Source organism: Triticum dicoccoides, chromosome 5A (assembly GCF_002162155.2).
Source record: "Triticum dicoccoides isolate Atlit2015 ecotype Zavitan chromosome 5A, WEW_v2.0, whole genome shotgun sequence".
Lineage (NCBI taxonomy): Eukaryota > Viridiplantae > Streptophyta > Magnoliopsida > Poales > Poaceae > Triticum > Triticum dicoccoides.
In genome coordinates, this window is record NC_041388.1 from 235,833,420 (window position 1) to 235,860,555 (window position 27,136).

The 27,136-nt window shown below is 44.9% G+C and overlaps 2 protein-coding genes across 4 annotated transcripts; both read left to right on the forward strand.

The window, feature by feature from the left end:
* Positions 1-4,966: 4,966 nt before the first annotated feature.
* On the forward strand, positions 4,967-5,906 carry LOC119297155. Of its 2 annotated transcripts, none has more exons than XR_005145556.1 (2): positions 4,967-5,315; positions 5,393-5,906. XR_005145556.1 is itself a non-coding variant. In XM_037575050.1 (2 exons), exons 1-2 carry the CDS (start codon positions 5,172-5,174, stop codon positions 5,691-5,693), a joined length of 420 nt encoding a protein of 139 aa, XP_037430947.1. In that variant the 5' UTR covers positions 4,984-5,171; the 3' UTR covers positions 5,694-5,906. The 2 variants fall into 2 exon arrangements, 1 of the variants encoding a protein (XP_037430947.1); XM_037575050.1 differs by having other exon boundaries at positions 4,984-5,315; positions 5,418-5,906.
* Positions 5,907-6,103: 197 nt separating this feature from the next.
* On the forward strand, positions 6,104-9,798 carry LOC119300782. 2 transcript variants are annotated; one of them, XM_037577671.1, is made up of 9 exons: positions 6,104-6,319; positions 6,635-7,401; positions 7,504-7,656; positions 7,747-7,992; positions 8,124-8,391; positions 8,504-8,852; positions 8,947-9,063; positions 9,238-9,336; positions 9,427-9,798. In XM_037577671.1, exons 2-4 carry the CDS (start codon positions 6,640-6,642, stop codon positions 7,852-7,854), a joined length of 1,023 nt encoding a protein of 340 aa, XP_037433568.1. In that variant the 5' UTR covers positions 6,104-6,319; positions 6,635-6,639; the 3' UTR covers positions 7,855-7,992; positions 8,124-8,391; positions 8,504-8,852; positions 8,947-9,063; positions 9,238-9,336; positions 9,427-9,798. The 2 variants fall into 2 exon arrangements, with proteins under 2 accessions (XP_037433568.1, XP_037433567.1); XM_037577670.1 differs by having other exon boundaries at positions 8,947-9,336.
* The last annotated feature ends 17,338 nt before the right edge of the window (positions 9,799-27,136 follow it).

The following is a 27,136-nucleotide window of genomic DNA, read 5'->3' on the forward strand; positions in this document are numbered from 1 at the left end:
ACTTGCCACCAAATCTGATATTGATGATCTAGATTTTAGCAAATCTGTTTGCTATGCTTTTGTATGCAAAGAGTCATTATTTTCATTCGAGGACGTGCCTTCCTCTTTGCCCCCTGCTGTCACTAACATTTTGCAGGAGTTCGCTAACGTATTCCCATAAGACGTGCCACCGGGATTACCACATATTCGAGGGATTGAGCATCATATTGAATTAATTCCTGGTGCATCATTACCCAACTGTGCGCCATACCGTACCAATCCAGAGCAGACGAAGGAGATAATGCGTCAAGTACAAGAGCTGCTTGACAAAGGTTTTATACGCGAATCCCTTAGTCCTTGTGTTGTTCCTATAATTTTAGTGCCGAAAAAGGATGGTACGTCGCGTATATGTGTTGATTGTGGAGGCATTAATAATATTACTATTAGTTATCGTCATCCTATTCCTAGGCTAGACGACATGCTTGATGAATTGAGTGGCTCTACAATATTCTCCAAAGTTGGTTTGCGTAGTGCATACCATCAAATTCGTATGAAATTGGGAGATGAATGGAAAACAACATTTAAAACTAAGTTTGGATTATATGAGTGGTTAGTCTTGCCTTTTGGGTTAACTAATGCACCTAGTACTTTCATGAGATTAATGAATGAAGTTTTACGTGCTTCCATTGGACGATTTGTGGTAGTCTATTTTGATGATATACTGATTTATAGTAGAGCTTTGGAGGAACATTTGGAACATTTATGTGCTCTTTTAATTGCTCTACGTGATGCACATTTGTTTGGTAACCTTGGGAAGTGCACCTTCTGCACCGACCGAGTATCTTTTCTTGGCTATGTTGTTACTCCACAGGGAATTGAAGTTGATAAAGCCAAGATTGAAGTTATTGAGAGTTGGCCACAACCCAAAATGGTCACACAAGTAAGCAATTTTCTTGGCCTTGCTGGATTCTATAGGCGTTTTGTGAAAGATTTCAGCACCATTGCTGCACCTCTCAATGAGCTTACAAAGAGGGATGTACCGTTTGTTTGAGGTACCGCACAGGATGAAGCCTTCACGGTATTGAAAGATAAGTTGACACATGCTCCTTTACTCCAACTTCCTGATTTTAATAAGACTTTTGAGCTTGAATGTGATGCTAGTGGAATTGGATTAGGACGTGTGTTATTACAAGATGGCAAACCTGTTGCATACTTTTCTGAAAAATTGAGTGGGCCTAGTCTGAATTATTCTACTTATGATAAAGAATTATATGCACTAGTTCAGACTTTAGAAACATGGAAACATTATTTATGGCCCAAAGAATTTGTTACACATTCTGATCATGAATCTTTGAAACATATTAAAAGTCAAGCTAAACTGAATCATAGACATGCTAAATTGGTTGAATTCATTGAGACTTTCCCTTATGTCATTAAACACAAGAAGGGTAAAGAAAATGTTATTGCTGATGCATTATCTCGTCGCTATACTATGCTTTCACAACTTGACTTCAAAATACTTGGTTTGGAGACCATCAAAGATCAATATGTGCATGATGCTGATTTTAAAGATATAATGCAGAATTGTAAAGAAGGAAGAACATGGAACAAGTTCGCCATTAATGATGGATTTGTGTTTCGTGCTAACAAGCTATGCATTCTAGCTAGCTCCGTTCGTCTTTTGTAGTTGCAGGAGGCGCATGGAAGAGGATTAATGGGACACTTTGACATGAAGAAGACGCAGGATATACTTGCTACACATTTCTTTGGCCAAAGATGAGACGGGATGTTGAGCTTTTTGTTGCTCGCTCCACTACATGTCAAAAAGCTAAGTCATGACTCAATCCTCATGGTTTATATATGCCTTTGCCTGTACCGAATGTTCCTTGGGAGGATATATCTATGGACTTTGTTTTAGGTTTACCTCGAACAAAGAAGGGGAGGGATAGCATATTTGCTGTCGTGGATAGATTTTCGAAAATGGCACACTTTATACCATGTCATAAAAGCGATGATGCTGTTAATGTTGCTGATTTGTTCTTTCATGAAATTATTTGCTTGCATGGTGTGCCAAATACTATTGTTTCATATCATGATACTAAATTTCTTAGCCACTTTTGGAGATGTTTATGGGCTAAGTTGGGGACTAAACTTCTTTTTAGTACTACTTGTCACCCCAAACTGATGGACAAACTGAAGTAGTCAATAGAACATTGTCTACTATGCTTAGGGCAGTTTTGAAGAATAATAAGAAAATATGGGAAGAATGCTTGCCTCATATTGAATTTGCTTATAATCATTCAATGCATTCTACTACTAAGATGTGACCTTTTGAAATAGTGTATGGTTTCCTATGTCGTGCACCTATTGATTTGTTGCCTCTTCCATCTTCGGAGAAGGTTAATTTTGATGCTAAAGAACGTGCTGAATTGATTTTAAAAATGCATGAGTTAACTAAGGAAAACATTGAGTGTATGAATGCTAAATATAAACTTGATGGAGATAAGGGTAGACAATATGTTGTGTTTGCACCTACAGATCTTGTTTGGTTTACATTTGCGTAAGGATAGATTTCCTAATTTGCGCAAATCAAAGCTAATGACACATGCTGATGGTGCTTTTAAGGTGTTAGAGAAAATAAATAATAATGCATATAAACTTGAGTTGTCTGCAGATTTTGGGTGTAGTCCCACTTTTAACATTGCAGATTTGAAGCCTTATTTGGGTGAGGAAGATGAGCTTCCGTCGAGGACGACTTTATTTCAAGAAGGGGAGGAATGAGGACATGAATACCATTGTTACATCCACAGCCCCTGCTACTCTACATACTGGACCAATTCCTAGAGCTCGCACACGCCAATTAAATTATCAGGTACTTTCGTTTCTTGGTAATGATTCTAATGTTCATGAGAATATGATGCTGCCTAAATTGGATACATTTGTTTTGCTTACAAATGAAGGGCCTGGCATGGATAAAAGGGATGAACACTAGAGCAAGACCAAGCATGGAGATGATGGCATGTGCAAGGGGATCAAGAACGGAGTTACAAGTGATGACTTTAGGACTTTGGAGCCACCATACGGAGTGCATGAAGCCTTGGACGAAATATACAAGATGCCACTTCATAAATTTCGTCTAGAGGCTATTCTAGGTGCTGCGTAACCTTATTATTGGGCCAAGCCCATTTATTTTCAAAATACTTAAGTATAGGCTATTTTTAGAGAACGTATGTGTGCGGAAACAAGAGTTAGGGTTGGTTTCGGACCCCTCCTCAAACGTTCACGAAATTCCCCCCTCTTCCTCCATATATACAAACCTTAGGGTGTTGTTTAAACATTGGGTTTTGTTTAGATTAAAGTTTGCCATAGCTGCAACTTCGCGTACTTCATTAGTGTTCAATGACCAGACAAAGGCGTCACAGAACCCCACCTTTGATCAATAAAACTTTCCTCTTATATTCGCAATAACAAGATTGCAATCTTAGTTTCTTGCTCGTTCTTCGTTTGCCTGCAGGAAATGGACCTTCGTGGTCAAGTTGATCATGTTCTGTCTTGGTGAATAACCTCTCGGAGTTGGTTTAGCGATTGCTAAGGTGCGACGTCCTCGCACGTTCGTAGTCGGATCGTCAAAGTCGACTTCTTGCAAAACAATAGCCACCATCTCATCGATAGACGAGACACCTTTGCCTCTATCATTCTAGGTCAAAAAGTCATGCTTAGGGGCCGAATTTGAGGGTCCTCCGGGACTACTGTGCAAGCCAGTAGTTTTTTTAGATTTCCATGCTCGTCACGAGCATTTTGAGTACTTGTGGGTCCAGAACAGACTCCGAATGACAAAGTTATGACCGTTTTAGTGAACGCTAGTCCTTCATATGACAGTCCTGGAAAGAACTGCATTTTCTCTTCACGCATTCTGGCATGCCGCCCCAAAATTTTGTGCCGTCCATAGTGGAGATATTGTTTCCACATATATAGTGACCGATGCCAGGAATGCCCTCCTATTATTGGCTATCACACATGTAGGTTACGGCATGCCACACGGACAAAACAAGGAGAATAAGGCTTACAGTCGCCTTATTTTTCTTTAATTTACAACCAAATGGGATTCCCCGAATCATAGAGCATGTGCAGAATGCAATGTTTTTCTTACCAGGCGGACTAATGTTTATACTCACCATAATCTCTCGGATTTCCGTCCAAAGGAATGCTAATGGGTTCAGAAACTTGTGTGAAAAGCAACGACAAATGATGTTCTTTGACTTTCAGGGGCAAAAGGTCCTCCTTAGGGTCAAATTAGAGGGTCCTCCAGGACTCTTGCACAAGACGGAAGGTATCTTCTAGATTCCAACGCTCTTTGTGAGCATTTTGATTACTTGTGGGTCCGAAACGGACTCCGAATGTCAAACTTATGACCGTTTTAGTGAACACCGGTCCTTCATATGGCAGTCCTTGAAAGCACTTCATTTTCTAATGATGCGTTCTTGCGCACCGCTCCAAAATTTTGTGTCCTACATAGTGGAGATATTGTTTCCACATATATATTGATTGATGCCAGGAATGCCCTCCTATTATTGGCTATCACACATGTACGTTATGGCATGCCACATGTCAAAAACAAGGAGAATAAGGCTTATAGTCGCCTTATTTTCATGAATTTACAACCAAATGGGATTCCTCGGATCATAGAGCATGTGCAGAATGGAACGTTTGTCCTTACCAAGCGGACTAATGTTTATACTCACCATAATCTCTCAGATTTCTTCCAAAGGAGTGCCAATGGGTTCAGAAACTTGTCTAAAAACCAGCGGCAAGTCGAAAATCCTTATGTGATCGCGAGCTCACAGGTTCCCTCTATATGTGCCATTTATTCACCTAGCGATCTAAGCTGCAATGGGTATAGTGATGGGTATTCCTCCACATATATTATCGCTCCAAATAGGCCATGGCCCACTACGCAGTTAACCCCGCCAGTCAGTGGGGTGGCGGATCAGACGGGACTGGACGGGGCGAACCATTTTCTCACAGAAGCTGGTCCAAAGGAGCTGTTTTGCTCATTTATGACAGCACCGGTGGTAGGTACCAATCTTCTCCAGCACACCTCCTCCCACTCATCCTTCTTCATATACAAGTCAACCAGGCAGATCTTCTGAGCCAACTAATCCAGACTAGGGCCACAAATCCTTCCGGAGAGCATGTCTGCATCATCATCATCAAGCGGCTTCGAGCAACTCCCGCCGCTAATCAGCTGCCCTCAGTGCGGCGGTAGGATCTTCACCTGGATTGCTCGGGTGGGGCAGAATGCAGGCATTCATTTCTACAAGTGTGTCAACAAGGATGTGAGTACAATCCATTCTCCAGTCATTCATCTAAGTAGTCGTGTGCCAATCGGATCGGCTAACATATCGAGTTTTAGTGTATGATTTGCTTTGTTCTTGCAGTCTGGAATTTGCAACTACATGAGGACCAAGGAGAAGTACCTTGCAGAGTTAAGCTTTCATTTGGGGATGACACAACAGACTGGATACGACAGCAGCCAGGCCGGATCGGTTATGAACTGCAGAGTCCGTGTGGTCGAGCAGCAGCGCAGTGTTCCAGCCGTAGGCCAAGCCATCAGGGTTAATCAAGCAGGCTCTTCCGTCGCCGCGCTCTGTGTTCTTGTGTTCTTGGATGCTGCCATACTCTTTGTGGGTGTCTTATTTTCATGGCGTTGCTGAAAGGAGTGTCACTCCTTAGCAGGTAGACGGTGGTCTTGGTCTTCTTGCCAGACTAGAAATAATGATTAGGATGGGTGAAGTGTGTCTTTTGTAACCCAGTCGTTGGTGATCAGAATCTGGTAGTGCGTCCTTTGTATTGAAGTGGTTGGTAATGAGAATCTGGAAGCTTGTACTTTGTATCCCAGTGGTTGCTAATGAGAATTGACTGTGGTTATTCCATAAGACCGTTGTTAAGATATGTGATCTGAACAATCAGCAATCAATTAAGGTTTAGATATTTATTTTTGCCCCGGCCATATTATCAATTGGGCAGCAGCACTAATGCTTGATCTTCTTTTCTGTAGCTAATATATCATAATTATCTCTGTGGAAACAAGTTCATTTACTATATAAATTGGAACCGGCAGGTGCTGTCAGTGGCATGACCACTGGGCGCAACAAATGCTAGCACCTACCCCGGTGATCTAGATATTTCCTGACCTTATCTCCACCCACCAGCCCGCACCCACCCAACAGCCCTCATACCAGCACTGTGTCTCGCTTGCCCCCGTTTCAGCTACACTCTCAAGCGAAGTCGCCGGCGATTTGTCCCACGGCGTAACCATTCCAGCGGGGGAGATCCATAGGTATTATTCCCCAGTCGATCTATAATTTCATGGTGCCGCACAAATGTTTGTATGCTGTATCCTGATCCGCATGTAGTTATTCGAACCACCAGTCAAAATTTCGGCTGTAATCATGCTCTTCACCGCATGAATTAATCAAGTTCAGTCATACTCCTGTCTAGTTATCATGCTCAGCCAGCATAGTTCGTCAGCCATGAGGGGCCACACATGTATAGATAATTTCACTCCATGTTTTTTAGCACATGCTCTCCATCTATCATATTCTAGCCTACATTCGTTTAAGCTCCGTCACAATCAAAGTTTTCACATTGGTAGGAATCATGTATGACGCCGGAAGTTGTGATGGGGCCGCAGCCTCTGGGGATGCAGCTGATGACAACAATCATGGACAGCCACAGCAAGCTAATCAACAACAGGCACCTCCTGCTCCAACTTCTCGAATTTCAGTCAGAAAAGCAGTAGAAGTAATCCAGACATTTGACGAATACAAGTGGTGGCTCATTGCTGAAATTGGTTTTGGTGGAATGCTAAAGCTACCCTTCCTCCAGAAGCTTAATCTTAAGTTTAGCGCCTGGACTATGAGCAAGGTCTGCGTTGAGCATCGAGCGATTGTTTTGTCAGAAACCAAGATACTAAAGTTTTTTGTGGAAGACATCCACAAGGTTTTTGGCATCCCGTGTGGACACCGGAGTGTTAGAGGGCGTGATGGTTTCATCAAGCCAGAAGCTATAACATTCATAAAGAGGACGCTAGGCATGGGCAGGACGGGAGTGCATAGCCTGCATGCGGCTGAGGAATTCCTTCTCCGTGACAGATCCGAGGATTCTAGCAAGATGGAGAAGGATTGCTTTCAGATTGCATTTGTCATTTTTGTTATGGGACATGTGCTGGCACCTAGAACAAAACATGATTATGGCACCATAGACTACTGGGGTGTGTTGGCAAATACGGAGAACATATCACAATTCAATTGGTGTGAGTTTGTACTTGAGTTCTTGCTTGAGGCAGTCCGGCGGCTTAAGAATGATATGATGGCCAACAATATGAACGCCAATCTGGTTGGTTGCCACTTGTTTTTACAGGTTTGTCCTCTCATCGACATGGTTCCCGAGATCAGTTCATAATGATATATGTCATACATTTTTCATTCACATCGATCCCATATTAACAACCTTTTCATGCAGATTTTCTTCCTTGACAATGTCGACCTTGGAATTTTCAACAAGAACCATAATGTTCTTCCTCGCATTAGTGACTTCGATCAGACCAGCATCAAGAACATGATAACAATGGCGACTGACATTGGAATGGGCCCTACATCCTACTCGAAATGCATGGTAACCATGGCATCTTACTGTGGTTTGGTGAACATTATTTATTGATTCACCCTCATCATAATAAATGTTTTTCATATGTATCTATGGTAGATTCGTCAGGGTATTGATCTATGCTATGCTGGTTGCAACATTGCTGATTGCACTGAGAGAACTTCCAACCAGCCAGTTGAAGGCGTCAATATGGAGGAAGATGTTTAAAAGTTCACCAACGACAGGAATGATTCAGCTCATGTATCATCTTCAGCAACCGGCAACCTAATGGACGTACATACACCACTACGTATGCTTGGACCAATGGACTTTATAGAGCACATGTGGAGCCGATACCATAGTCTGGTATGATTCTCTACTACGGTTGATTCGATTTTTTCATTATTTTCCAAGATTTTCCCATCATTGTATCTGGTAATAGTCATGGCATCTATATTGATTCTGCTGATGTATGTCATTTTCTTTGTGTGCCGTAGGTTAGGGATGAGTTGAGTTTTATGCTGAAGGAGCAGAATGCCAAATGCCAGCGTGAAATCAACACCGCCCGCGCAAATATGCAGGCAGACATGATCAAATTCGTGGACAAACTAATGGCGTCGATTAGCAAGAGGTGCATCTGCTGTACTGCTAGAGGGTTTACTGACTGTTCGGCAAGAGCAGTAGATACATTTCCAGATGATACACTGAGGACTCCGGTTGGACAGAAAATACCAGGAGTCAGGCTCGATATGTCTACATGCAAAGGTCTCGATCGGTGTTCATTGCAATCCCATGTTTTTGTTTATTTACATTTTTGCAACGACTTCCTCCCGTGCCAATAGTTCATTTCATATGATAACTTTCACTCTGTTTTCAGATGGCAACTCTGGACCGAGTATCCATGGTGATGAGCAGTCAGGACGGCTATAGAACAAGAGGTCACGACATGATGAAGGAGCAGTCGCAACAATGACATCTCAGATACTTCAGTTTGCAAGGCATACACTGCAGGCTATCAGTGAAATGTTTATTGACTTGCCAGATGACGGCAACACCACTGCGTTTGGACAGAAGGTAGAGGGACTTCCTGGAAGAAAATATGTATTCAGATCTGGATTCCAGACAGACCCATGGATCAGGGGTGCTGTCTCGCTACCACCGCAACCGTATGTTTGCCAACAATTAGAAGGGTTCTTTACTACGGCACTGCCAGAAGAACTATGCAGGTGATTATGACAAACCAGAATGTTATGGTGCATATTGATTATCTGCATTCACACTTGAACCATTATGCTGACACTCCTTTTTCCATATACTCAGGAATTTTCTTGTGCATGAGAACCCAAGGTTCTTACGAATAACAGGTTCAGCGTTGAAAAGCCAGCTTGTTGAAGATGAGCTAATCGACCATGAGGTGATGTCAGTCATTATCAGAAGGTATTGCCAGTCTGATCAGGAAGCCAACAATACTCCCCATACTTAACATGGAGACACCCATTTGAACCGGAATTTTCGGCCAGTCTTAAATACCTATCCACATCTTTGGCAACTTGTTTTTCAATATACATTTATTTTATCCATTCATCGACGTTTGGATTTGACTGAATGTAGACGATGGTACTATCGGGTCATGATTACCTACATATGGTGTCAATCCAGAAAGCATTCTGTGCCGACGCACTCAAATATGACATCACATCAGCTGAGTTGGTATGAGAGTAAAGCAGCACCGACCCCTTGATTTTTGTATTATCCTATGGCAACTAATTGGTCCCCTAACGCTGCAATTATTCTTTGCAGTTCTTGACGCCGGTCCCACGGCCTGAAGGATGGATTGTAGTTTTCTGGGACATGGTAACCCGCCTCATGTTTGTTATTGATCCAATGTACAGCAAGAGAAGCCATCCACCGACCACTCAGCAAAGAGACGAGATTATAGCTTGGAAGTTACATGATGCCTTGTTCATTTGCTTGAATGAGTATTATGCTAGCTGGCCCGTGAGGAAAGATGGTTGGAAAGTCACCTTCCCCGCACTTGCTGATAGCATTTTCTCTCACTATTGTGTTCCCCAGCCCCCTTTCTGTTACCTAATCACGTGTAATGTCATAAGTGAGTTCTTATGAAAATCTGTTTGCTTTGAGCAGTAATGAAACTGGAGCTTGTGTCGTAGATATTGCCCGCCATTTCGACGGGAAAAATCTGAAGATGCCCCTCACCTGTGACACTCCAAAAATTTTACTTTGGTTTTCAGCAAAAACTTTGTGGTTTTTGAAAAGAGGCCATTTAAAATTTTCCAGAAAACCTTCCTCTTAAGAAACTTTCTTTTCTTTGGCAAGGTTTTTATTCTGGCTTCAAACTTTGGTGTTTGACCTTTTGAAACTTCTTCTCTGTTGGTTCTCTCTCAAAATTATTTTTGGGAGTTTAATCTTTTTCTTTTAAAAAGAAACTCCATGAAATTTGGGATTTTCATATCTTGGAACCACCATGACTTGGCATTCTTGCCCATGTGGTAAAACCCCTCCAAAACCTCCCCTACAACTTGTGATCAACCTTAATTCTCTGTCCCAACTAATCCAAACTGGTTTTGGATTTTTATTCCAATTATTTTTCCCTCAATTCAATTCTGAAAATTATTTGGAGCCTGAGAGATTTTCAAAGCAAGTGCCCTATTGCATTTGAGTTTTGACCTCAAACCAATTCTCCTGGATTGTCCTTTGAACCCACAACCCAGAACCATCTTGATCCACTCCTCCTCTTTTCAAATTTTTCAAAATTCAGTCTCTGCAAGTTTGGACCAGATTTGCCAAATTTGGTGAAATTCATATCTACACTCCTCCAAAAATTCCACCAAAATTCAGGCAGCCTATTTGAGCAAGGAGAAGCCACTCCACCAAAAATCAGCTCAAGGAAAAATCACCAGAGGCCAATTTCATTCGGTCGAACACCTGGTGGGCACTGTTACTGTTCATAGTTCAGAAAATTCAGTTTTCAGTGTCATCTTCAGTCCGTCAGTTTCAGTCACGCGGCCACAGTGCCCTTGGCACGTTCCTCGCCGCCTCTTCCTCTTGTCCGAAGCTGCACACGCGTGCGTGGAGCCTCCCTGGCGTCGGTAGCACGCTGGCTCGCCCTCGCCGGCGTCTTCTGCGGCGTCGGGACCTCCCGTGGCGGCCGACAGGAGGCACACCACGGCAGAACGCCGTTCCACGCCGCCCATCGCTCCCTAGCTCTCCGCGTGGCCTCATGCACGCCAGCGCACGCCCGTAGCACAGCCACCGTGGCCGGCAAGCACGGAACGCGCTCTCCGCCGCCGACGGGCCCGCACCATCACCGTTCCGTCGAGCTCGCCCTTAACACCCAAACCCCGGCCAGTTCAACACCAAAACGGACCCGTTGGACCTCCGTGATGATGCTCGACCCCCTAACCACCCCGACCGAGCACTGCGCCACCGTAATCGCTCGCCGGTGATCCTCGTTCACGGCAACCGCCTCGGACCGCCTATATAAAGGGGTCCCGAGCTCACTCTCGTGCACGCAGCACCTCCACTACTCACCAACACCCCGCCAGGCCACTAGGGGGACCTCGAGGAGGTCTCCTCCCCCAGCTCCGGCCGCCTCGCCCCGCCTCGGCCTCCAGCTCGATTCACTTTGGTGAGGCCACCTCCGGCGCCCAAACCTCGTCCATAGCCCTCTCTTGCACCCAGTAGTCTAACCCCACCTCAATTTAATCTTTGCAGCCCTCTCCGACGAGCTCCATCCACGCCCGAACCACCGTCCGCCGGAGCTGAGACCGCCGTCGTCGTGCTGCTCCCCGGCGACCAACACCACCACCCACCGTTGCGGAAGGACACGGTGAGCACATTGGTAACCTCTGATCCCCATGCCTCGCCGTGGATCGCCGCCGGCGACCACAGCAGCTCTCGGGCGCCGACGAGCCTCGTCCCTCCCATTTGAAAATTTAAACATGACAAGTGGGACCCGCTGTCAGCCTCTCTGTCCTTTCTAAACGAAGCGTTATCTGAAAACGCCTTCTGCCAAATACGTTTTCTCTTCGGGCTGGCGTAATCGCTACCGAAGCGTTTTCTGCTTTTATAAACTAGCCCCTGGAAATTTTCTGTTTCATTACACATAAGTCCCTAGACAAAAACCCTTATAACTTTTAATCAGAAAAGTATTTTTGATTGATTCTTTTTCTGTTCTCTTTAAAATTTTGTCTAGTTTTTTATCAGATTTATTTGAAAAATATTTGGTTTACCTTCTGTGCTCTCCTTGGTATTTACGTTAGCGCATATATCTTCTTTAAACGTAGATACCGAAGGAGGTGACGGAGCCGCGAACTTCACCGAGCTAGGCTCCGACTACTCTGAACCAGGAAAGCATGTTTGAACTTTTGATATGATGAGTGTCTTGGCATGTTTTGCATTTAGTTAGTTTCATGGCATGCCGGTGAGTATACCGATGAACGTTATTTTATGTGATAATGAGGTAAGTGAGTTCGATGATCCATACGTGGATGAATGTGAATATGAATGGCCATGTGTTGGCATGAGGATGGGTACGACGGCAGTGTTGTAGCATGCCAGTCTTACGCCAGACTATGTGACTTCAGTGTCAAACCATATCGGTCCAGTACCTATCATTTCCTTCCTTGTACTACCACATGTTTTCCGCAAGGAATATGGTTTAGTAAGTTCCAAACCGCTTTCATGGTACACACCAAAGAGGAGAGGCCGTGATGATGGTTCCATGGCCCTGGATTAAAGCCAGTCATCCGGTCAGGGGGCATGGGTGTTTCCGGTTGGGACCGAGAGGGGGCACCCCTTAGAGCGCGCGTATATAAATTTGATCCCATGCTATTCGAGATTGTGATCTTCCCGTCTCAAAAGTTTTTCTTGGACGATGACTAGGGTGATTCCTAGCATCGAGAGGTAGGATGGGTGTGTACCGGTTAGCTGTGTTTTCTTCTGAAATACCGTAAACGGAACTAGTCCTTCGTGACTACGGAAATCCGTTGACTGTGGGAAAAATTTTGTACAAACTCTGCAGAGTCATATATTCCTCCAAATCATCTCTTCCATGTCAAGTTTCGTTCCTTCTTATCCTAATCAATTGTCAGCTTTGATGACAGAGACTCCGGTGAATCGCATGAGTGCTAAGTCCGGTTAAATGATCACTCCTGTGGATGGACTAACCCGTTTGTTTTCATGAATTGAATGTTTATTATGAGTATTATTTACTTGTGAATAAAAGCCCTTTATGTGATGTCGCTCAGACGTCCGACTGTGGCATTTCTTTTTAAAGCCCTTTCTGCGATGTCGCTCAGACGTCCGACTGTGGCATTTCTTTTAAAGCCCTTTATGTGATGTCGCTCAGACGTCCGACTGTGGCATTTCTTTTAAAGCCCTTTCTGCGATGTCGCTCAGACGTCCGACCGTGGCATTTCTTTTAAAAGCCCTTTATGTGGTGTCGCTAAGATGCCCGACTGTGGCATCATTTTCCTTATTTTTATTTGTTCACCTTTCGAGGCGTCGCTTCAGACACCCGATCGGTCCTTATTTATGTTCTGTGGAATTTCAGGCGGACTACCGCCGTTTTCCCTTTTTACTTACCCATTATGCCAGTTTTATTTATTGTGCATTAAGGAATTAATCATGTTGCATCCATGCATGCATTTGTTATATCTTACGTCCGAACTGTCTTGCGAGTACTTTCAAAGTACTCACTGGCTTGTTGATTTGGCCAGATGCTGACGAAGGCGATCTCATGGATGAAGAGTTCGATAGCGAGCCCGACACTTAGAGGAGTCCCAGTCAGTCTTGTGCGACCCTGGATTTGGCCACTGTTTTATATCCGCTTCCGCTACCAAATAAATTCTTCGAGCCTCTCCTCGACGCTCGATGAGATGACAGACGTAGAGTCTTGTATTTCTCTCCCCGCTGTGTTTTTCCACCACCAGCCTATCCTTGAGTCAGTAGTATGTCTCCACACCACTGTGTTCTGTCCGCCATTATGTATGATTATTGGCGTGCTTGTAATAATTTGGTTGAGCAACCATAGTTCGACCCTGTAATATATTTTATGCTACTGGCTTATTGTATCAAGAATTTGTCTGCCAGTGTGGAGGATTTCTCTCATACTGGACTTAAAAGATTGGCTTTTCAATAAATATTTTTATTGGAAAACCGGTCGTGACAAGCTTGGTACCAGAGCCAGGCTGACTGTAGGAAGCCACTAGGTGCGATCGCTAATTGGTTATTAGCCTGATAGAGCTAATTTATATTTTTGCAATGGTAGTCATTTTCTGTCAGTCAGCATAAATTTATGATCTGACCCTGCAGAATTTTGCCTACTTTTGTAGATGGCCGACGTCAGCTGCGAGTCTCAGACCTTCGCCAACGTGCCCGATGGGTTCGTCAAGATTCTTTCTTCCATCGTTCAGGTCGCGATGGGGCCATCCGTGCGCCCAGTCTTCACACTCTACCAGCACCGAGTCAACGACAGTCTGACCATGCACCAGGCCGCGGTGCAGTTCAGGGGAGGGCGTGATGAGTTACGCCACTTCCGGTTCGTGGGAAGAGCCATACCTACGGAGAGGCATGCTATGCAGATGGCAGCCCGCGAGACGATAGCTCGTCTCAGGGATGTCCTTCCCGTGATGAAGACTCGTCGTTACCGTTATCTTCCGTGCCATGTGCCTTACACCTGTCACTACGCATACTCCTGCCCCAGAGGAGAACGAGACGAGGCTTTTGAGATGCTCATTGAGTATCTCCGGGCCCTGGAGGCAGCCTTCGACAACCTGGTGGACGACTTCGTAGCTACCCGCATGGACTCAGTCCATGGCTGTGCTGCCAACAGGAGGGAGCTCCTACCCATCGCTCCGCCACCGACTTTTGTCTCGTCATCAGCATCTTTTACGCCTACTCGTCGCCTGCCTTCTACCGAAGAATTTAACCAAGTCATTGCACCCACTCCAGCACGCACTACACCAACCTTCGCGCCCACTCCTATACGTGTTGCTCCGCCCCTGGCGACCGCTCCGCCCGCTCTGCGCAACACTACACGTATGGAGCCCATTAGCGAGGAGGAGGTCGAGTCCCCAACCTCGCTACGCCTCGCCCTCGGCAGGGCAAGGGAGGTCGTCAACATTTCTGCCTGAGTATGCTTAGCTGCCGTGTGTTGTACCGCTTTGTAAGATATGTGCATAGGCTGGGAGAAGTAGCCTGTTTTCGCATCATGTAGGATCTGGAGAAGTGCACTAGCCTTAATAACATGTCAGGATTAGGTACGCATATCCTGAGTGATGTACTGTATAATTACCGCCCGCGTGTAAGATGTGTAATGAGCAGTCCTTCTCCGTGCGCAAGTCGTTTTATTTTTCTTAAGTAAGCTGAGTTATTTAATTCTATTTGCCAGCTTTATGCATTTTATGGATTTGTTTTTGCGACTCTTTCCGCTTTTCTTATGGGTTTTACAAAATATATCCCCAGAGTGAAAAATGTCTCGTCCTTGGACTCGCTCCATGCCAATTCCATCAGAGGAAAATTATGATGCACAACCCAGCAACGAGTTCACTCAGGGACAGTCAAGCCAACCGGGAAATGAATCGGCACTTTCACAAATGTGCCGCCTTTATGAACAGAGTCAACAACAACATCGTGAAATAATGAACCAAGTCATCAACATGGGAAATCACCATGGACCGTATCAGCAACATTCCAAGTTATCTGAGCTACAGAAGACACGTCCTCAAACATTTTCTCACACTGACAAGCCTCTTGAAGCCGAGGACTGGCTTCGAGATATGGAGAGGAAATTAATTATTGCAAAGTGTTCAGATCTCGAGAAAGTACTATATGCTCCACACTATCTCACAGGAGCAGCCGCATCGTGGTGGGAGAATTTTCTGCACATGCATCCCAACGAAAATGACATAACCTGGGATGATTTCAAGGAAGGTTTCCGTGGTGCACATATTCCTAAGAGTATTATGAAAATCAAGAAGAGAGAATTTGATGACCTCAAACAAAGGAACATGACAGTGTCAGATTACAACAGTCAATTTACCCTATTATCCCGCTACGCCAATGAGGAGCGTATGACTGAAATCAAGAAGATGGAGAAATTCCTTGACGGTCTGGCGCCCGCACTTAAATGCCAACTGGTCGTGCACACTTTTCCTGATTTTAAAACGCTGGTGGACAAGGCCATTACTCTGGAAAATGAGAGACGTAGTCTGGAAGATATCCGCAAGCGAAAAAGGGACCAGACTAACCACACTCGCAATCACCGAAGCAAGATAGATTTTAAAAAGGGTGGGACACCCAAATTCTCATCCAATGTCTCACGCCCAATCAAGAATTTTCATGCAAGGGACAAGGAATTCACCTATCGCCCCGGCGTTACTTGTTACGCTTGTGGAGAAGAAGGGCACTATGCCAAACAGTGCCCCAAGCCAAGGAATTCAACCCCAAAGCCGAACAATGACAGCAATAATTCAGCGCCCAAACGAAACAATTTCAATCCCAACAATAACCACAGGAAGGGTCATCTGAACCACGTAACCAAAGAGGAGGCACAAAATGCTTCGGATAACGTACTCGGTACGTTTCCTGTCAACACAATACCTGCAATGGTTTTGTTTGATTCTGGAGCTTCTCACTCTTTCATCTCGAAAAGTTTTGCTTTGCAAAATAATTTTTCGATGCTTACTTTGGAGAAATCCATAATAATCAAGTCCCCCGGGATTCAGCAAGTTTCTCAGAATTACTGTCAGAATGTGGTCATTGAGTTTGAAGGATTGGAGTTTTACGCAAATCTTATTGTATTGGAAAATAAAGGACTGGATGTCATCCTAGGGATGGATTGGCTAACCACCAATAAAGGTTTTATAGACTGTTTCAACAGGACCGTGATTCTCACACACCACCAAGGGAAGACAATAAGAGTATCAGCCAAGGAAGGAAAAAGACCCCGGAAACCGAGGTTAAATAAGGTGGACGTTTCTGAGCTAAACAAGGTTCCAGTAGTGTGTGAATTTCCAGATGTATTCCCTGAAGAGCTGCTAGGCATGCCACCAGATCGAGAAATAGAATTCCGCATTGAGCTAGCACCAGGAACCACCCCCATATACAAGAAACCATACAGAATGGCACCATCCGAGTTGATCGAATTGAAGAAGCAGATAAAGGAATTACTGGATAAAGGGTACATTCGGGCCAGCTCCTCACCTTGGGGATCACCAATTTTATTTGCCAAGAAGAAGGATGGAACGCTGAGATTGTGTATCGACTATCGAGCACTTAACATGGTCACAGTCAAAAACAAATACCCGATGCCAAGGATAAATGATTTGTTTGATCAACTTGCTCAGGCCAAGGTATTCTCAAAGATTGACTTAAGGTCAGGATACCATCAATTGAAGGTACGAACGGAAGATATCCCCAAAACAGCCTTCACCTCCAGATATGGACTGTACGAGTTCACAGTGATGCCATTTGGATTAACTAACGCCCCGGCATATTTTGTTCACCTCATGAACAAAGTATTTATGAAGTTTATGGACAAATTCGTCGTAGTATTCATCGACGATATTCTGGTATACTCCAAAACACCAGAAGAGCACGCAGAACATCTCAGGATTGTACTAGGAGAGCTAAGCCAATTGTATGCCAAGTTCAGCAAGTGCGAATTTTGGCTAAGACAAGTAGGTTTTCTAGGCCACGTGCTGACTCAAGACGGTATAGCAGTGGACCCAGAGAAAGTCAAGGCCGTACTTGACTGGAAGTCACCAGCCAGCGTAACAGACATACGAAGTTTCTTGGGAATGGCAGGGTATTACCGCAGATTTATTGAAGGATTTTCCACCATATCCAAGCCTATGACACAGTTACTCAAGAAAGATAAGAAGTTTGAATGGACAGAAGCCTGCGAGAAAAGTTTCCAAGAGCTAAAGCGGAAATTAACAACAGCACCAGTATTAATTGTACCCGATATACACAAGAATTTTGAAGTATTTTGTGACGCATCCAGAAAGGGTCTCGGATGCGTGTTGATGCAAGAAAGCAAGGTTGTCGCCTACGCTTCAAGGCAACTTCACAAACACGAGGAAAATTATCCCACTCATGATTTAGAAATGGCAGCAGTTATTCATGCACTCAAGGAATGGAGGCATTTTCTACTTGGGAATCGATGTGAGATATATACGGATCACAAAAGCCTCAAATACATTTTTACGCAGCCAGAACTAAATTTACGGCAACGCCGCTGGTTAGAATTGGTAAAGGATTAGGATGTTGGTATCCATTACCATCCAGGGAAAGCAAACGTAGTGGCCGATGCCCTGAGTCGGAACCCCAGCTCCGACGGGAACTATCTGCACAGCTTGAGGCCCGAATTCCATCAAGAATTTGTCAAGCTCAACTTGATAATGGTAGCAGAAGGCACCATATCAAACTTGGAAATACAACCACACCATGTGGAGAAAATTAAAGAGGCTCAGTCCGGTCACCCCAGCATTGAAGGAATTAAAAGGAAGTTGAGTATGGGCAAGGCCTCGGAATTCGTCATAGACAATGAAGGAATATTATGGTACGGAGAAAGGCTATGCGTGCCAAACATAGAAGACCTTAAACAACAAGTTTTAACTGAAGCACACACCACTCCATATTCGATCCACCCTGGAGGAACCAAAATGTATAAGGATATTCAGGAAAGATTTTGGTGGCACGGTATGAAGAGAGACATAGCCGCTTTCATTGCATGCTGCGACTCGTGTCAACGCATAAAAGCTGAACATCAGAGACTAGCCGGACTACTGCAACCTAACAAAATACCTGAGTGGAAATGGGATGAAATAGGGATGGATTTTATTGTCGGATTACCTCGGTCACGACACGGGAATGATGCCATATGGGTCATCACTGACAGGTTGACCAAAGTAGCACACTTTATTCCAGTGAAGACAACCTACACCACTCAGAGGCTTGCCAGGATTTATCTTTCCCGCATAGTCTGTCTGCACGGTGTCCCGAAGACTATAATTTCCGACAGAGGCACTCAGTTCGTCTCAAGATTTTGGGAGCAATTACAACAGGCTCTGGGAACCCAACTAGCCTTCAGTACCCCATACCATCCTCAGACTGATGGACAAACAGAACGCGTAAACCAAGTTTTAGAAGACATGCTGAGAGCATGTGTCCTCACCTATGGAACCAGTTGGGAGGACAGCCTGCCATATGCCAAGTTCGCATACAACAACAGTTACCAGGCCAGCCTGCAAATGGCTCCTTTCGAAGCCCTATACGGAAGGAGATGTCGTACCCCGTTAAATTGGTCAGAGACCGGAGACAGCCGCATCTTCGGACCAGATATGCTCAGAGAAGCCGAGGAAAAAGTCAAGCTAATCAGGGACCGACTTAAGACCGCTCAAAGTCGACAGAAAAGTTATTATGATCAGAAACATCGTAGGGTCAGCTTCGAACCCGGTGAATTCGTATACTTGAGAGTATCCCCGATGAGAGGATTGCAACGGTTTAAGATTAAAGGAAAATTAGCACCAAGATTCATTGGACCATTTTGCATAGTGGCACGAAGAGGCACTGTAGCCTACCAGCTAGACTTACCCGAAGACTTGTCCGACATTCACGACGTGTTCCACGTCTCTCAATTAAGGAAGTGCGTAAGCAACCCAGAGAAACAAGTATCTCATGAGAACATTGACATACAGCCAGACCTCACTTATCGAGAACGTCCCATAAGAATATTAGAGAAGTCTGAAAGGAGGACCCGACAGAAAACCATCAAGTTTTTCAAAGTCCAGTGGAGCAATCACACCGACAGTGAAGCGACCTGGGAAAGCGAGGATTTTCTTCGGACAGAGCATCCACACTTATTTAAGGATCAGCTGAAATCTCGGGGACGAGATTTTTCCTAAGGGGGTAGGTGTTGTGACACTCCAAAAATTTTACTTTGGTTTTCAGCAAAAACTTTGTGGTTTTTGAAAAGAGGCCATTTAAAATTTTCCAGAAAACCTTCCTCTTAAGAAACTTTCTTTTCTTTGGCAAGGTTTTTATTCTGGCTTCAAACTTTGGTGTTTGACCTTTTGAAACTTCTTCTCTGTTGGTTCTCTCTCAAAATTATTTTTGGGAGTTTAATCTTTTTCTTTTAAAAAGAAACTCCATGAAATTTGGGATTTTCATATCTTGGAACCACCATGACTTGGCATTCTTGCCCATGTGGTAAAACCCCTCCAAAACCTCCCCTACAACTTGTGATCAACCTAAATTCTCTGTCCCAACTAATCCAAACTGGTTTTGGATTTTTATTCCAATTATTTTTCCCTCAATTCAATTCTGAAAATTATTTGGAGCCTGAGAGATTTTCAAAGCAAGTGCCCTATTGAATTTGAGTTTTGACCTCAAACCAATTCTCCTGGATTGTCCTTTGAACCCACAACCCAGAACCATCTTGATCCACTCCTCCTCTTTTCAAATTTTTCAAAATTCAGTCTCTGCAAGTTTGGACCAGATTTGCCAAATTTGGTGAAATTCATATCTACACTCCTCCAAAAATTCCACCAAAATTCAGGCAGCCTAATTGAGCAAGGAGAAGCCACTCCACCAAAAATCAGCTCAAGAAAAAATCACCAGAGGCCAATTTCATTCGGTCGAACACCTGGTGGGCACTGTTACTATTCATAGTTCAGAAAATTCAGTTTTCAGTGTCATCTTCAGTCCGTCAGTTTCAGTCACGCGGCCACAGTGCCCTTGGCACGTTCCTCGCCGCCTCTTCCTCTTGTCCGAAGCTGCACACGCGTGCGTGGAGCCTTCCTGGCGTCGGTAGCACGCTGGCTCGCCCTCGCCGGCGTCTTCTGCGGCGTCGGGACCTCCCGTGGCGGCCGACAGGAGGCACACCACGGCAGAACGCCGTTCCGCGCCGCCCATCGCTCCCTGGCTCTCCGCGTGGCCTCATGCACGCTAGCGCACGCCCGTAGCACAGCCACCGTGGCCGGCAAGCACGGAACGCGCTCTCCGCCGCCGACGGGCCCGCACCATCACCGTTCCGTCGAGCTCGCCCTTAACACCCAAACCCCGGCCAGTTCAACACCAAAACGGACCCGTTGGACCTCCGTGATGATGCTCGACCCCCTAACCACCCCGACCGAGCACTGCGCCACCGTAATCGCTCGCCGGTGATCCTCGTTCACGGCAACCGCCTCGGACCGCCTATATAAAGGGGTCCCGAGCTCACTCTCGTGCACGCAGCACCTCCACTACTCACCAACACCCCGCCAGGCCACTAGGGGGACCTCGAGGAGGTCTCCTCCCCCAGCTCCGGCCGCCTCGCCACGCCTCGGCCTCCAGCTCGACTCACTTCGGTGAGGCCACCTCCGGCGCCCAAACCTCGTCCGTAGCCCTCTCTTGCACCCAGTAGTCTAACCCCACCTCAATTTAATCTTTGCAGCCCTCTCCGACGAGCTCCATCCACGCCCGAACCACCATCCGCCGGAGTTGAGACCGCCGTCGACGTGCTGCTCCCCGGCGACCAACACCACCACCCACCGTTGCGGAAGGACACGGTGAGCACATTGGTAACCTCTGATCCCCATGCCTCGTCGTGGATCGCCGCCGGTGACCACAGCAGCTCTCGGGCGCCGACGAGCCTCGTCCCTCCCATTTGAAAATTTAAACATGACAAGTGGGACCCGCCGTCAGCCTCTCTGTCCTTTCTAAACGAAGCGTTATCTGAAAACGCCTTCTGCCAAATACGTTTTCTCTTCGGGCTGGCGTAATCGCTACCGAAGCGTTTTCTGCTTTTATAAACTAGCCCCTGGAAATCTTCTGTTTCATTACAGATAAGTCCCTGGACAAAAACCCTTATAACTTTTAATCAGAAAAGTATTTTTGATTGATTCTTTTTCTATTCTCTTTAAAATTTTGTCTAGTTTTTTAACAGATTTATTTGAAAAATATTTGGTTTACCTTCTGTGCTCTCCTTGGTATTTACGTTAGCGCATATATCTTCTTTAAACGTAGATACCGAAGGAGGTGACGGAGCCGCGAACTTCACTGAGCTAGGCTCCGACTACTCTGAACCAGGCAAGCATGTTTGAACTTTTGATATGATGAGTGTCTTGGCATGTTTTGCATTTAGTTAGTTTCATGGCATGCCGGTGAGTATACCGATGAACGTTATTTTATGTGATAATGAGGTAAGTGAGTTCGATGATCCATACGTGGATGAATGTGAATATGAATGGCCATGTGTTGGCATGAGGATGGGTACGACGGCAGTGTTGTAGCATGCCAGTCTTACGCCAGACTATGTGACTTCAGTGTCAAACCATATCGGTCCAGTACCTATCATTTCCTTCCTTGTACTACCACATGTTTTCCGCAAGGAATACGGTTTAGTAAGTTCCAAACCGCTTTCATGGTACACACCAAAGAGGAGAGGCCGTGATGATGGTTCCATGGCCCTGGATTAAAGCCAGTCATCCGGTCAGGGGGCATGGGTGTTTCCGGTTGGGACCGAGAGGGGGGCACCCCTTAGAGCGCGCGTATATAAATTTGATCCCATGCTATTCGAGATTGTGATCTCCCCGTCTCAAAAGTTTTTCTCGGACGATGACTAGGGTGATTCCTAGCATCGAGAGGTAGGATGGGTGTGTACCGGTTAGCTGTGTTTTCTTCTGAAATACCGCAAATGGAACTAGTCCTTCGTGACTACGGAAATCCGTTGACTGTGGGAAAAAATTTGTACAAACTCTGCAGAGTCATATATTCCTCCAAATCATCTCTTCCATGTCAAGTTTCGTTCCTTCTTATCCTAATCAATTGTCAGCTTTGATGACAGAGACTCCGGTGAATCGCATGAGTGCTAAGTCCGGTTAAATGATCACTCCTGTGGATGGACTAACCCGTTTGTTTTCATGAATTGAATGTTTATTATGAGTATTATTTACTTGTGAATAAAAGCCCTTTATGTGATGTCGATCAGACGTCCGACTGTGGCATTTCTTTTTAAAGCCCTTTCTGCGATGTCGCTCAGACGTCCGACTGTGGCATTTCTTTTTAAAAGCCCTTTCTGCGATGTCGCTCAGACGTCCGACTGTGGCATTTCTTTTAAAGCCCTTTATGTGATGTCGCTCAGACGTCCGACTGTGGCATTTCTTTTAAAGCCCTTTATGTGATGTCGCTCAGACGTCCGACTGTGGCATTTCTTTTAAAGCCCTTTCTGCGATGTCGCTCAGACGTCCGACTGTGGCATTTCTTTTAAAGCCCTTTATGTGGTGTCGCTAAGATGCCCGACTGTGGCATCATTTTCCTTATTTTTATTTGTTCACCTTTCGAGGCGTCGCTTCAGACACCCGATCGGTCCTTATTTATGTTCTGTGGAATTTCAGGCGGACTACCGCCGTTTTCCCTTTTTACTTACCCGTTATGCCAGTTTTATTTATTGTGCATTAAGGAATTAATCATGTTGCATCCATGCATGCATTTGTTATATCTTACGTCCGAACTGTCTTGCGAGTACTTTCAAAGTACTCACTGGCTTGTTGATTTGGCCAGATGCTGACGAAGGCGATCTCATGGATGAAGAGTTCGATAGCGAGCCCGATACTTAGAGGAGTCCCAGTCAGTCTTGTGCGACCCTGGATTTGGCCACTGTTTTATATCCGCTTCCGCTACCAAATAAATTCTTCGAGCCTCTCCTCGACGCTCGATGAGATGACAGACGTAGAGTCTTGTATTTCTCTCCCCGCTGTGTTTTTCCACCACCAGCCTATCCTTGAGTCAGTAGTATGTCTCCACACCACTGTGTTCTGTCCGCCATTATGTATGATTATTGGCGTGCTTGTAATAATTTGGTTGAGCAACCGTAGTTCGAACCTGTAATATATTTTATGCTACTGGCTTATTGTATCAAGAATTTGTCTGCCAGTGTGGAGGATTTCTCTCATACTGGACTTAAAAGATTGGCTTTTCAATAAATATTTTTATTGGAAAACCGGTCGTGACATCACCAAGGTTTGTTATCGAAGTCACCGAGTATAATTACATTCCTCTGTACTGTTTCAATGGAATCCTTTTGAATTTTTTTGCCCTAACCAAATCCCCTCCCGGTGCCATTACACGGCACACAATATCGAAGGTCAAGCGGGAAACGTTGTACGAGTGCATGAAATTGCAGGGCAATTTCTCACCCCATGCACGTGATGCCCTGTGGCGCCTTGTTGCACCATCGGACAATATATTTGAGAAAGATTGACTCAGCAAAATCTACCGGTTGGCATGGAGCTATCCTTATGTTCTTTTATCACTTTACACCCTATATATTTGTCTACTTATTTCATCGTAGCAAATGTATGCACCAATGTCATGGTTACTATCTATCATTTCAGTTTTATCGTGATGCGACAATCATTAGCTGCTACTAAACTTCTTATGATGTGTCTGAACAAATCTACATTTTTTTTATTTTTGCATATCCACATCATGTCCCCCCCCCCCAATCATCCCCGGTCCTCATATGTGCAATGAGAGGAGGAGCACATGCCATGCCCATCTTCTCACATACATGGACGCGTGTGCCATTTTACATCTTATTACCAGCTCGAAATAGCTAGCTCGTTCAATCAAAACCTCACGGTACAGAAGGACCCATCGGCCATTTTAGCCACATTGTATGTATGCATTTAGCACCGGGCGACAATTCAACTCACATATCTCAGCACATGCCCTGTTCGATATATTTAAATTTATAGTTATCCCGGGTTGCTACAAATATGCCGAGACAAATAACCATGCAGCCTGCGATAGGAACACTTGACTGTGCTAACATTGTCATCCCTGGTTTTCCAGTCGCCATCTAATCGACACCCTAGTCGTTATTTTCCCATTAGTTCTAAAGCTTCACCCACACTTTGCCCCGCCATGTTTCGCCATGATGTAGACATGCTATGTCAGAGGCATACCCATATTGCATTATGCCATAGTAATGCAAAATCGTAATTCATCAATTGCATATTGTACTACATAATCAGTTTACGCACAAACCAAACATCATAGAAATGCTAGCACACAACAGTATGGTTCAAAATTAATTGTCGGAGTCCACAATTACGTCTTACACAATGAACAGTCTAAACATGACTATCTTCTCACATAAATGTCACAAACAGGTTTGGCTTGAACTAGTACATGGCATACAGGAAGTGAACACAATCACTTACACATCACTTTAGTTGGGGGCGCAAGCTAAATTGTGTGAATTCTCGACGCCGTGATGTCTTCAGTCTTCTAGTGTCGGGCAGAAGTCAAATGGCAATCCTACATACGCGATTCATCTAGTAATAACTTAGTCATATCAGAAGGAGGGTGCAAGATAAATTGCAACCTTTATCGGCACCAACTTGTCTTCAGTTTTCATGGGCTGGTCAACCGTTCGAACCATTACCACACCACATACACGTGGGGAGGCAACTAACATTCACGGTTGTCCTCATATTCAAACAGGATTCTTACTCATCGCGCAAATACTGTTCCAAAATGCGCCCTCTCATCTTGTAGCTAGAATGGCAAGACTTTCTCAAGCATGAAATCTGGGAGCTCTCCCATGTTCCCCCTCATGGAGATAACTTCATATGCAATTGACTGCCGCAGGTAGTTAAGGCGCGCCTGGACATAATGAACATGACAATTAGGCACGCTCGACTAGATGTTTAGAGAGTTGAACCAAGGATTCAATATATTTGTGTGGTATAATTCTCGCCGGGGTTAGCACATTCTGAAGATATAGGCCAGTGTAATTCCTACTGTAGTTTACAACGTGCAGCCAGCTGTCCTCTCTGCATTGTCCATCATCACATCAAATCAGTCAGACTGTTAAACATGGACAGTAAATAAATATCGACATTTAGAATGATTGCATTTTGAACATACATCTCACAGCTTTCATGCATGTTCACATTGTAGTTGATTGTCCACCCCTGAGCAGGGATGTACCATCCAGGGATATTCTCATGTATGCAGCGCCGAAGTCCTGCTAGAATGAAGTTTGCATTGTCTTCATGCTTGTACTGCATCTCTGACATTGGCTCTGAAGTCTCACAGGGGTCCATGACCAACAATGTCCTCTCCTCGACATCCACGACATATAGTGAGTAGCTATCCATCATTGGAACTGGTAGCATGAGCTGCATATCCGAAGTTATATGTGAGTCTTTTTTATAAATACCAAATGCTAATTATCATGTATGAACATCTGCGGACTACAAAACATCATATATATATATGTATGCATTGCGGGTTGATACCTTCTTTGTCCACAGCAGGCGATAGCCGAGCGCCTCATAACTCATCATTGTATTCATGAATTCGAAGTCCAAATCATATGACCTGTACATGAGAGCAAGCTGCATCATGCTCACGCGATTAATCTCAAACCAACTTAATAAATAATACAAGAGTCATACGGCAGAGGCATTTCTTTAAGTACAGAAGTTTGTACTTGGCTTCAAACAACTACGCTCTAACTACTGCTGATCTAGTTGATACATAGTACACACGACTAATTATTCAGTACAGAAGTCAGATAGAAGGCAAAGGCATCATTGCCTACTCTGTCTCTACTTAGCACAAGAGTAAATCAGGCATTCAGTCTTGAGCGTTTGGCAATGTGCTCAGTGCTCTCTTCCACGTCGTCATCATCTGGTAAGTACAGCTGCACGCCTTCATCCACCGCTAGCCCCACTTGAGCAGCAGCGGGATCATGCTCCCCGAACCCTTTTGATGCATCAGGGTACCCTTCAATCCCTTGTGCAATGATCTCCTCTGATGGGATATCTTCCTTCCCCAGTTTAGAACTAACCTGCTATGACTGCGAACATAATAGCCATGCATGTAAGCTACAATCTAAGCTAGTATTAGCTGATTTACCATGCCCACCTGCAGAGACAGTGTGGAAATCCCTGAAGTCTCGCTTATCGCAGCCACAGTTTCATCTCCCTGGTTAACTGATGCTTCCCATTCGGCCGCTGCCTACATTTCATGGTCATTCAACTAATAATTATTGTCAGCAGATTTCTAAGTTGGATGTATACTAAGGAAAGGCAATGAACCTGCATCGAGAGGCCACAACCCTTTGAGAATTCCTCACTAGCGGTCACTGAGGACTCATCGTGGGAAAGAACTGAGGCTCTCATGCTGCAACTCCCAAGCCTGAATGGCCCTAGCTGCCCCTTCAGGTAGCAACATTGCCCATTTGTGTTTTGAATTATCCCGCCCGTGTGTTTTGAATTTGAAACGCAAGCCCACCCAGTTGGCTTCAAGGCCGACTCCACCAGTTTGCCTACCCCATTTAAACATGTACCTCATGTAGGTTGCAGCAAAGGGATGGCTTCAGTACACGTCCCATGCACACAAATTTGAATGCCACACCGATTGGCAGCAAATATTATCTAATATTCGTTCATGAACTGATGCCACCTCATTTGTCCGCACAAACATA